Source organism: Geotrypetes seraphini, chromosome 6 (genome assembly GCF_902459505.1).
Source record: "Geotrypetes seraphini chromosome 6, aGeoSer1.1, whole genome shotgun sequence".
NCBI lineage: Eukaryota > Metazoa > Chordata > Amphibia > Gymnophiona > Dermophiidae > Geotrypetes > Geotrypetes seraphini.
In genome coordinates this window covers 205,902,086-205,914,197 of record NC_047089.1, presented here as the reverse complement: position 1 = coordinate 205,914,197, position 12,112 = coordinate 205,902,086, and the positions used below count along the sequence as shown (strand labels likewise).

At 40.2% G+C, this 12,112-nt stretch overlaps 1 protein-coding gene across 7 annotated transcripts in view; it reads left to right on the top strand.

Annotated features, from left to right (window-relative positions):
- The first annotated feature begins 2,063 nt into the window (after positions 1 to 2,063).
- The window catches only part of LOC117363119 (disintegrin and metalloproteinase domain-containing protein 9-like), a 141,814-nt gene continuing 131,765 nt past the window's right edge, over positions 2,064 to 12,112 (top strand). For all 7 annotated transcript variants that reach the window (XM_033950434.1, XM_033950433.1, XM_033950431.1 and 4 more), the window contains exons 1-4: positions 2,064 to 2,192; positions 5,013 to 5,092; positions 7,089 to 7,156; positions 9,042 to 9,120. In XM_033950434.1, coding sequence (XP_033806325.1) covers positions 2,147 to 2,192; positions 5,013 to 5,092; positions 7,089 to 7,156; positions 9,042 to 9,120 — 273 coding nt within the window. In that variant the 5' untranslated portion in view covers positions 2,064 to 2,146. The remainder of the gene's footprint in view (positions 2,193 to 5,012; positions 5,093 to 7,088; positions 7,157 to 9,041; positions 9,121 to 12,112) is intronic.

Below are 12,112 nucleotides of genomic sequence, written 5' to 3'. Positions count from 1 at the left end.
TGTCCAAATACGTCCAAGTGCCAATAATAAAAACGGGTTTGGGGCGTATTTCTAAATGACCTAGGCCTTCATATTGCCGCTGAACGACCAAACCTAAATGGGGCGTTTCAGGAGGAGTGTCGAGGGCAGGAATTGGGCGGGATGTGGGCCGGCTTTTACTTAGTTATACAGCATGTATAACTGAAAGTTATACAGCCCAGGATCGACGGAACTTGAACGTTGTGACTTAGACCATTTAAAATATGGTCTAAGTCACAAAAAACCGCCTAAAGTCAGCAGATAAGCACTGCAAACACATAAAATAGACCCCCACACACTACCCAGTGATCACCAACCCCCCCCAACCCCATAAAAATCGTAATCACACCTTTACAATTCTGCCTCCAGACCATCAAAACCTGGCAGCCTGGCATGGTTTTGGCAGCCTGGCAAAGTCTAGTCGTCCAGTACAGAGGTGACTTAAGCCATCTTGGGGGTGGGTTATGGACTCATGGAGAGGAGGATCCATGCCCATAAGCCCCTGGAATCGCTGCATTGATACTTAAACATAAGCACTCCCCTATACACCCCCAAAACCCTTTTGTACTGGCATATAAGTGGCTCCTGCAGCCATAAGGGCTATTAGGGTGGTAGATAAGTGGATCTAGGGGATTCTGGAGGTGGTTTGGGGGGCTCACCATGACCTATAAGGGAGCTGTAGTAAGGAGAAGACATGGCATCCTTTTTGTGAAGTTCACAGCAGTGCCCTGTAAGGTACCCCACTATTTAGGTGCCATGTCTGAGTGTTCAGTCCATCACTTTGCAGACCCCTCCCACATCCAACAGGGCTTGTTCTAGTCGTTTTTGACTTGGACGAAAATGTGGTATAAAAGCGGACGATTTAGAGTCTTGGATGATCAGATTGGCAGGACGTATAATTAGATGATTTTCGAAAGAAAAAAAATTTTGGATGTATTTTTTGAAAATGTGTCCTAGGCTGTTTTTTTACTTTGGATGACTTGCGACTTAGACGAAAACAGACTTAGACGTTTCTTTCGATTATGCCCCTCCACATCAACCGGCTCACCTTTATCCTCATGTTTATTCATATCTTCAAGGAAGTCAAGCAAATTGGTGAGGTAAGATCTCCTTTCTGCATTCTCCAAACCTACTCTACCTGAATGTAACTCATCTTGAGAACATAAGAATTGCTGCCGCTGGGTCAGACTAGTGGTCCATTGTGCCCAGCAGTCCACTCACGTGGCAGCCCTCTGATCAAAGATCAATGCCCTGAGACTAGCCCTACCTGAGCACGTTCTGGTTCAGCAGGAACTTGTCTAACTTTGTCTTGAATCCCTGGAGGGTGTTTTCCCCTATGACATACTCCGGAAGAGCATTCCAGTTTTCTACCACTCTCTGGGTGAAGAAGAACTTCCTTATGTTCGTACGGAATCTATCCCTTCAACTAAAAATGGTATGAGCTAAATCCAAAATCCCTTCCTTTCCTTTGTCTTGGAATGCAGAAACAGAAAATGTTGGCAAATAACGACTGCAAGGTGTATCTGGATTACCCACTTTTGACCCAGTACTATAGAGCCTACCCAAGGATGGCATTACTTACAGTGCTGTATTTTTATTTGCACAAAATGATAATTACATATAGGTTGTATTGGTAACAAAATGGATGTTTTATTTATTTTCTTACCTACACAACATATATGTAATTACCATTTTAGTTTATCTATATGGAGAAAGAATGAGCAAGAGAACACCACTTAAGAGAGAGAGAGAGAGATGCAAATGGGGAGAAACCAGAAGACAAGTTCTGGGAGTTACAAACACAGTGAGATCCAGCTGATGAAATGCTGATACACAGGGAGATGAATAACAGGATGTGAAGATAGTTTTTAGTTCTTTGTTTGAATGATAGTCTCTTTACAGATTCTGAAGTCTTAAAATGGCATAGGTCAGTGATCCTACTAGCATGAGGATACTTGTATTTTCTCTAAGTGTTGGGCATGAAAGGCCCACTACTTAGCTTATCTGTTTTTACCTCATCCTTTTTCATCACCTTGTGATTTTAGTGTTTTAATGAAGAGCAGAGATGTTCGACCCCCGGAACTGACAGAACGAAAGTGTTAAAAAGGAGACACAGGGGTGTCCAGTCATGCTAATTCACATTATTCTTAGCATCTACCTGATCTCCATTGCAGGTGGGTACAGGAGTCTTATTTATCAAACTCACTCAGTCCTAGAGGTCCAACGTGGCATCACAGTGTTTGGGGCAAGCCAAGAGATGGAAATGTTTGTGTGGGAGATGGGGAGGGGGAGGGGGAGGAGAAGACTAACCTGAAGAATGAAACATTCCATTCCATCTTCATTTATTTGGTCCCTCATAAATATATATATTTTTTTTAAAAAAATCATTTACCGGTAGTTGGTGTGTTCAAGTTTTTATACAAGTTTCCTAGTATATGGAATTGTTATAGCTTATCCTTTGATCAGACACATGGCCTGGGGTGGGGGAGACTGTCTTAGGCTTATAGAAAACCTGCTGGCACTTCTCAGTAAGTCAAAAAACACACAATCATTCTGTATGAGGTTGCTCCAAAATTAAACAGTTAATTGGGGTACTTCATGCAGATGAATTATTTCACAAACAAATTTATATTTAGTGCACCCCATCAGAAGAGTTCAAAGTGGTTTACAATATTATAAGAATTGCCATACTGAGACAGACCGAAGGTCCATCAAGCCTAGTATCCTGTTTCCAACAATGGCCCACCCAGGTCTCAAGTACCTAACTAGATCCCAAGTACTAAAACAGATTTTATGCTGCTTATCCTAGGAATAAGCAGTGGATGTCCCCACTCAATAATGGTCTATGAATTTCTCTTTTAGGAAATTAGCCAAACCTTTTTTTAAACCCCACTAAGCTAAGTGATTTCACCACATTCTCTGGCAACGAATTCCAGAGTTTAAGTACACATTGTGTGAAGAAATATTTTCTCCAGTTTGTTTTAAATGTTTGAAATGCAATATTAAAAAGGAAGCAATGATAGCAAATACCCATTAGACCTAGGTTACAATAGTATCTTTAAAAAATTATATTAAATCAAAGTGGGGGGAAGGGGGCAAAGAGTGTGAAAAAACAGATTCCAAAATTCCAAAGGTGAGACAATGATGCAGTCAGTGCCAAGGTGAACAGGATAAATACAAATCTGAACAATTAAATCTTTATTGAGATGGGATTTTGTCCACACCAAGGGTTTCTTCACCAACCACTCCCTTGTAGTCCTATTTGGAGAGGGACTCTTTGGTGGTGGTGGTGGGGGAGGGGGAGGTCCCAACTAGGTACCTGAACAACCTGATGCAATGTTTCATCTTCAGCATAAAACTTGAATTCTTCTCTTGAAGACACTGCAGATGAATTTCTGCTGCTTTCCCCATTATATTGCAGCTCTGTAGAATTTTTACATGTGTGAGAGAACTCGCTCAGACTGCAAACAGACACTCTACATCTCTTTGTAAACACTCTATGGTAAACTGCAGAAGTATGGGATTAATTTCCCTTTCACCCTTGATTTCCTTTTGGTTGCTTCACTTCAGGATCCTGAGGAAAATTCTCAATTCTTAGAGGCCTGTCTGTGTCCCCCTCTCCTTCCTAGGAAAGAAAAAAGAGGGACGTCAGAATGACACCTTTCACTGCTAAATATCTGAAATATAACACTCACGTTCTCTGACCTCATCAACCCAGTATCATTAAGGCACAAAAGTACTTAAGGGACATAACCATATTGATTATGAAACAACGATATTAGCAAGTGTTCCTTGTAACTTTTTAACTCCAGTTATCATGAGGTTCCCCAAAAGCCAAAAAAATAACTGATCCTTGTATCCTTCCACCTCACTTCATCAAATAACCATCTGAAGTGACTAGGACACTGCTGTCTATTGCCATGGAAAAGATTTCAGGGACAGATTTATAGTTTATAATTTATATTCTGCCTTTAAACAAGGCAAATTGACAGTGATCTGGGCCCCCAGGCACTAAGAGCCATGGCCCCTAACTATCTATCAAAAATAATTAAATTAGATGGAAGCTAATAATGAGTTGTGGGTCTTTGGGCATAGCCCTATTATCCCAATGGTCAGTCCACCTCTGGAAGCCATACCAGTTTTCTTTTTGAATTTATAATAATTTACCTCCCTTACCCCCCTCCTTTACAAAGCCACACTAGCGTTTTTAGCACCGGCCACTACGGTAACAACTCTGACACTCATAGAATTCCTTTCAGCGTCTGAGCTGTTACCGTGGTGGCCACCACTAAGAAAGCTAGTGTAGCTTTGTAAAGGAGGGGGTTATTGCCAGAGGGAGGGGAGGGGCAATTTCATATGCTGTGAATATATTTATTTATCTTTAAAATTTATATACCGTTTTATTCCAAAATGGTTTACAAATAGTTACATACATACAATATTATAAAATTCAGAACAAGGTTCGAACAAAACAAACATTCAATCCTTACAGAAAATCAATTTCTCAAAGAAATGCATCTACAAATAATTGCATTTTCCTAAATCAGCATTTTCCTAAATGAGCTCGTCTCTACATTTTTGGATTTGACCAACCAGGCTATTCCACAACTTAACCCCTGCACATGTAAAAGTCATGGCATCCATTGCCACATATTTAGAGTTAGCCTTCATTTTCTGCAATGCTGAACTTTCAGAGCGCAATGATCTTAATGGTTGATACTCAGACATCAAACCTTTAAAAAAATTCAGGGATCGTACCATATCAAAATTGGTGACGTTTCATAATTGCTTTGTATTGAATTCTGAAAGCAACTGGCAGCCAATGCAATTGTCGGAGAGATGGAGTAATATGCTGATATCTTGATGTTGTAGTTATCAATCTAGCTGCAGCATTCTGTACCACCTGGCAAATGCAATCTGTGAACAATACATTGTGTAGCTTTAATTGCCCAAAGTCAATGTATTACTAATTTCAAGTTGTTCTTCCTCTCTAGTTTTCAAACCAAAATCTGCAGAGATTTCCTTTGAGATCGTAACTCCCCAGAAATTAGAAACAAACTACAGCGAAGAACAGGTACAAATGTTGTTGTATCCCAAACAGTGTGAGCAAACTCCAAATAAAAACTTCCTCACTCTTATATACCGTAAAAGGATGCGCTATCCTTTAGCAGGGTGGTTTATTTTTGATTTTTTTTTTTTCATTCTAAACCAAGGATCTCAAAGTCCCTCCTTGAGGGCCGCAATCCAGTCTTGTTTTCAGAATTTCCCCAGTGAATAATCATGAGATCTATGTGCATGCACTGCTTTTAATGCATATTCATTGGGGAAATCCTGAAAACCCATCTGGAATGTGGCCCTCAAGGAGAAACTTTGAGACCCCCCTGCTCTAAACTTACTCCCAGTGTCGTAATAGTACAAAAAAATCTATAGTAAAAGCAACACTAAAGAATATCATGGTCGATATGATTTAAAAAGGTGCTACATTTGGCTGCAGCTTTTAACTTCTCCTATAACATAGAATATTTATTTCCACTTAGGACTGGACAAGGTACGTATTATTATTCCTGGAGGGTCCCACAGCACCAAGGTTGTCTGGTACAGGTCTTCTGTTTGCCAGTTGACTGGTCCAGGGGTGCCCAGACCACGGATGCTCCGGACCAGAAAGCTCTGGTGGTGTTTGGGGGTCTGGAGCCACTAGAGAATCTTTGCTGAATGCAGATGGGGGTCAAAAAGTCTAGGGAGTCTTTGCAGTGTTGGAGTAGAAGTGGAATTGATGAGTTCATGGCCCATTGGGCCACCAGAGATTTTTGATTGGGCTTTTTTGTTTGGCTTACATACTGACAGGAAATGAGACAATCTTTGCCCACATGCTGGCAGACATGAGACAAAACGCCCAGTGCCGTACACCATGGCAGTGTGTGTTGGCTCTTCCAGTCACTGCTCATTTTTTAATGCCACAATTTGCATGCCGTTAGTGTAAGTAGAAGTTTTTTCAGTACATGCGTTAGAAAGCTCAACACACTCTTCTAATGCCCTGCTTATTACATCAGCCCCCTTAGAAAGATTTTACCTACACAGAGAAAGAAGCACTGCATTACTCTCCTCCTCCATTCTAAATGTCTACATTGATGCTCCTACTGTGGCTTTACCCTAAATCTAACCAGGTGGCATGGTCACCACTCATAGCTTTAGTCAGCACTATGGTTTAAACATCTGATGCTGCGAATGTACTGTACATATTAGTGATTGTAAATTGTTGAGACATAGCAATGAATGGTGGTATATTACGTATTGTAATAAGCATATAAACTGAGGCACCAACATTTAGGTTTATGCAGGTTGAATATGGAACCCATTATTTTTATTTTCATGTTACTCAATTCCATTTTGGTTTACAGAGCAGAAAGGGCATGAATATGTATCCTTGGTGTAATTTAGGGCTCCTTTTACAAAGGTGCGCTAGCGTTTTTAGCGCACGCACACGATTAGCACGCACTAGCCGAAAAATTACCACCTGCTTAAAAGGAGGCGGTAGCAGCTAGCGCGCACACTAAAACCGCTAGCGCACCTTTTGTAAAAGGAGCCCTTAGTGTTCTAATCGCAGAGTGCCTCCCACTTTGACACAGGGCTCTTTTCCATCTTGCCTCTCCTCCAAACCCCCCCCCCCCAGCAGAAGTGTCACCGAGTTCAGGCCTCAGGAATTTTCACCCTCGCCTAACACACACAGGGAACAGATTTCCCAGGTCTTTGCAAACGTTGTTCCAGGTTTATTCAATACAATCTCTACATGTTCCATGTTGGGCTTAGTAGTAAGGAAGTGGGGAAACTTCAGATGAAAACGGAAGCAAAAATATGGTAAATCTCTCCGTTGTGTCATAGCTTCACAAATAGAAACCCAGAAGAGGAACCCTATACACCTCTGGGGAAAAATGTGTCTAAATATATCTCAAACGTATGATGCTCATCAGCAGTAATGTTCAAGTATAAAAGTAGAATGACATCATTTTGCTTAATGAAACTGTCTTTTTGTAAATTACTGGTGTGTTCTTTTTCTTATGGCCTCCTTCTAGATGGATGATAACATAACATATACCATCAATATAGAGGGGAAGGAGTATATTATTCACCTGGAGAAACAGTTAAGTGCTTAGTCAACTCCATTGTAATAGATATATTGAGGAACTGGTTATTTGTATAGCAGTGTAAAAAAAATTGTACAACAGAATACTGGCCAAATTATTCTGGGCAATTTATCTCGCATCATAATTCACAAATCTCCTCTTAAGTTCTAGCTTCTATTTTATTTCTGAGGAGATAATTGTCTTCCAAAATCACCTTCCGGCTTAGTTACTCCTCTCTCAGTTATGAATGCTGACCTCTATGAGAGCCCCTAGCAAGCTTCATACTGATTTAATTGAATTTGGTACTAGGGGCTCCTTTTACTAAGGTGCGCTAGAATAGCGCGTGCTAGATTGCCGTGTGCACTAGACCTTAACGCCAGCATTGAGCTGGCATTAGTTCTAGAAGCGTAGCGCGCAGTAATTTCCTGCGAACGCTAAAAACGCTTGCGCACCTTAGTAAAAGGAGCCCTAGGTCTTATAAACTGCCCCTTTCAATGAAAACATGGAAACAGCACAAACAGCTGAAGATTAGATTATGGTCAAAATTGATACATGTAAAATACAGGTACAGTATGAACAGCTGAAGAGCTGAGCTTCATCTGAACTCCATGCAGGCATCATAATGATACATGTAAAGGATGAAGGTAGCATGTTCAGCTGAAGAGGTGCTCTTTATCAGAGCTTGGCCCCGTATCAAAATGCGCAATTTCCTCCAAGCTTTTCTTTTTTGAATTGGCACACCGGCTGGAGCCTTTTATTACCATTCTGCTAACAGACTCCTGAGGCAAGCCCATATGGGGCCAAAACACAACCGTGTCGAGTCACGATATATCAATAAAAGACATTGAGCACCACAGTCTTCCTTCAATGTTTGTTTTTCATTTTCCAAGTTTTGGGAAGTAATCATCTCCTGTTTTTCTAAAATTAAAAGTTAGACATAAGAGGCTAGTCTAATGAAAACTGTATATTTGCTATTGTAAAATGTGTAAAAAAAAAATAGCAATTAGCATATTAGAGTGAGAAAGAAGAAAGAATTATAGGAATAAGATTAAAAGAGAAAATAATATGCTGAAAAACACTTTCATAATGATTCTAAAATTTCAGACATAAGTATCACTTGTTCAAGATGGTATAAATCAGAAAAAGGAAAAATCGCTGACCATTATATTTGTTTTAATTGCCAGTAGACTTTGGCTAGCACAGTCATAGAACTAAAGCAATTAGTTAGGGGTGAAAGGGTTAACTCAGAAGTCCCCAAAGTGTTACCCACCAACTACTCCCTCCACCCCCCCCCCAACACACTTTTATCAAGTAGCGCTAGAAGTTTTTAACCTGGGCTGGCAAGGTAAGTGCTCTGACGCTCATAAGAATTCTATGAGCGTTGGAGCATATGACTGCGCTGGCTCATGCCATAAACCTCTAATGTAGCTTGATAAAAGGAGCCCTAATTTTTCTGTCCCTTCACAGATTTCCTGACCTCAGCTTAATCCATCTGACAGAGGAAGTTTCACTTTTGTTTTTGGTCATGGCAGTAATGCAAGTAGGGATCCCAGGCTCCACCACCTTGGCAACAAACACACCACACCTGAAGAGGGAACCCTTCCCTCACTCAACAAACTCCAAAGGGAAGTCGCCTCTTGTTCAGCAAACTCTGATGAGAACTCCTCAACCATTCTTTTCGGTGATTTCAAATATCCTATGTGGCCCTTTTCTTGAAAAATTTGGAGACCCCTGGATTAGCACATAGACACCGGGGAGGGGGACTGGCCTGTTTCAGCCTCGATTACATACTAACAGAAAATCTTTCTAAAGTGATTAAGCTGATGGTAAGACTTATTTTACTCCATAATGTAGTATTTAATTTTTTTTTCTGGTGGGGATCTTTGGTTTTCTTTCTTTTAGGATATTTTTATCTTCTGACTTCAGAGTTCATACGTATGATGAGTTTGAGAATTTGAGATTTTATCTTCCTCGCATTGAGGTACCATTTCTCCAATTTTGACTGATGGTTTGTTGTACCTCTGCAAGATGATTGATCAGGCTGTCCTCCAACTGCTACAAAGCTGGTGGAAAATAATGTTATTTTTGACAAGTTTCAGTTTGCAGGTTACATCAGAGTCTCTGCTGCTCCCAGCTATTAATGCCCAGATGATGGAGAAAAAAAGTAAGGCTTCTATAGTAGTTGCCTTTCTAAATTTTTCTGTGGTGTTTGATAGCATGGAGCATCCCATATTAATAAAGAGAATTAGGAAATTTGGAATTGGCACCATGGTGCTTAGATTGTTTCAATTTTACTATTATGGAATAAATTCTTTATAAGTCCCATTAATTTAATAACTTCTTACTTAATCAGGACTACTAGTTATCTTCAATGTACAAGCTTAAATGTCAAATAAATATCTTCCACCATATGGTAAAAAGAGTGCTCAGCACCTTAAAATTCTCACATCACAAGGCAAGAGGATTCAGGAACCATCATCGCAACTCTTTTATTCCTGTGCCGCTGCCACCAGTGCAATAAATATGACAATATCACTTATCTGATAGGTGGTCATAGACGTTTTTATATTCAACTGTTTGCAAATCCACTTGCCAGACAAATTCTTCATCCTCTGAAATATTCACCATAGTAATCAAATACTAATATTCTACTAATCACAACTCCCCTCAACTCAGATCTGGGTTTTGCCGATAAAGGCTTCATCAGGAGGAGAAACCTTTACCCCCATGTTCAAATTTGAATATATGAGAGGTAGGAATGTAGGTGAAATTTTATCTAATAAGCGAGATACAGATAGTCGGCATCAAATTCAGCAACTGAGGGGCCAGTTTAAATGTGGCCAATGCCTATATTGTCCACATGTATTAGAAACAGATAAGATATTAATTCCTAATACTAAAAATTGGTATTACAATTTTTATGGTCATTATAATTGTAATACCAGTTGTGTTATTTATTGCATAGTCCATCCATGTGGTTTGTATTACATTGGGCAGACCTAACGAAGTGTTAAAGTTAGAATGGGTGAACATGTGAGTTGTGGTATAAATAAATATATTGAAGCTCCACTTACCAATCATTGGCTAGAGAAAGAACATAGGATTAGAAGTTGATACAGTGACAAAATTCATCAATATGGCAATTCTTATGTTTTTATGTATAAATATTTAAATCCTTATTTTACTACGCCAGATATAGACATCTAAAAGAAGCATATGACCCAGTAAGGATCATAAGACTCTTCACTAAAGTGTGGTAAATGCAAAGTCTGTGCACTGCAGTAAATGCTTAGCATCTGCCCTGAAATTACTACAGCCACCAAATTATATGCATTGGCATAAAACGCAGGAATACCTGTACCATTTGGCAAAGCATGTAACAGTCCAAAGATGAAAAACAAAAGATCCACCATGGTGATGCAAGCCAATCCCTTCCACAAAGGAACCCCCCTCCCCCAGAGCAGATCCCCCCCTCTTGTATGGCTGTTTGACCTTGAGATTATCACTAGGTGGTCATATATACCATTTTGAACCGGGGGCACTGGCAGGGTGGGAGCAGAGGGAGATCACTCCCATCCCAGACCACTGTACTATGAGGGAGATTTTGAGAGGAGGAATTGGGGTATGGAGGAGGTCTGCTGTGGGTGGATCATATCTCGGGGAGTTGATCACGTGGAGGGTTCTGCTCAAAGGGATTATGCAGAGGGGATAAGATTGGGGTGGCCATGTGGGTGAGGAGATTGGCCATGTAGGGGTGGATCATATTGGGGAGAGACTTTGATCAAGGGGTTTGGGGCAAGGTGATACATGTGGTGGAGAATTATGATGGCATTACTGGACTGCCGGTAGGACAGCTGTACTTACATTACTTCTTGGAGGCTATTAATTGCAGCTGGTACTATTGACGGGTGAGTAGCACCAATCTACATACTAGCTGTCACTAGCAGCCATGCCCTGTCTATGGCCATGTCCCGCCTCTATCCCACTAAGAAGCTAGTTCAAGTCCTTGACTGCACTGACTAGTTTTAACTCACAGTAGCCATTATTGCATATGTGTATTGACATGCATAGTAAAACCCGCACTAGCTGCTTAATGCAGTTTAGTCAAAGGGGCCCTCAAATCCCCACTGTACCTAAAAGTATCTCATCATGAGTTAATATTTAAAAAAAATATATGAGCTAAATTTTTTTTTTTTTAAAGCCTGTATGACAAAAAAGTGTTCTATACCTCCCATCTCCTGGAGTACAATATTAGAAAAGCAAAGCTTACAGTATATTTTAGATAATTCTAGCAGTTATTAAAACCATTAATAATCCACTTTCCTCAATTCTGATTCTTTGTGTGGCCTTTACAGGTTTTAAAAGCTCCCTCTTGTAGATTCATCCAGTCTTCTAAATTTAATCTAAACTTAATGCCACAGTGCTGTTTGGCATCGGAAATTTTGTGAGCAAGTCTTATACATATGAAATGCGAAGGCATCATGAACGAGGAAACAGAATGGTTATGTGGCTATAATAAAGGATTCACAACCTTTACTTTTAAATGATAGAGATAATCTAATCTAATCCTTAGGTTTGTATACTGCATCATCTCCACGTTCGTAGAGCTCGACGCGGTTTACAGTAGGAGAAATAGGAAGGAACTACAACAGAGGGTTAGAGGTAGAAGTGTGAAGAAAATTTAGAGGACTTGGGATGCCAAGATATAAGAGTTTCCTTGATTCCTAAGTTGGAGAGAGACTTACATTTTTTGAGAAAAGCCAAGTTTTCAGATGTTTGCGGAAAACTTGGAGAGAGCTCAAGTTCCGAAGAGGGGAGGTAAGGTTGTTCCAGAGCTCAGTGATTTTGAAGTGGAGGGAGGTCCCTAGCTTTCCTGTGTGGGAAATGCCTTTTAGCGAGGGGAATGATAGTTTTAATTTGTAGGAGGATCTGGTGGTATTAGGGTTTGAGGAATTCCAAGAAAGAGGGATAAA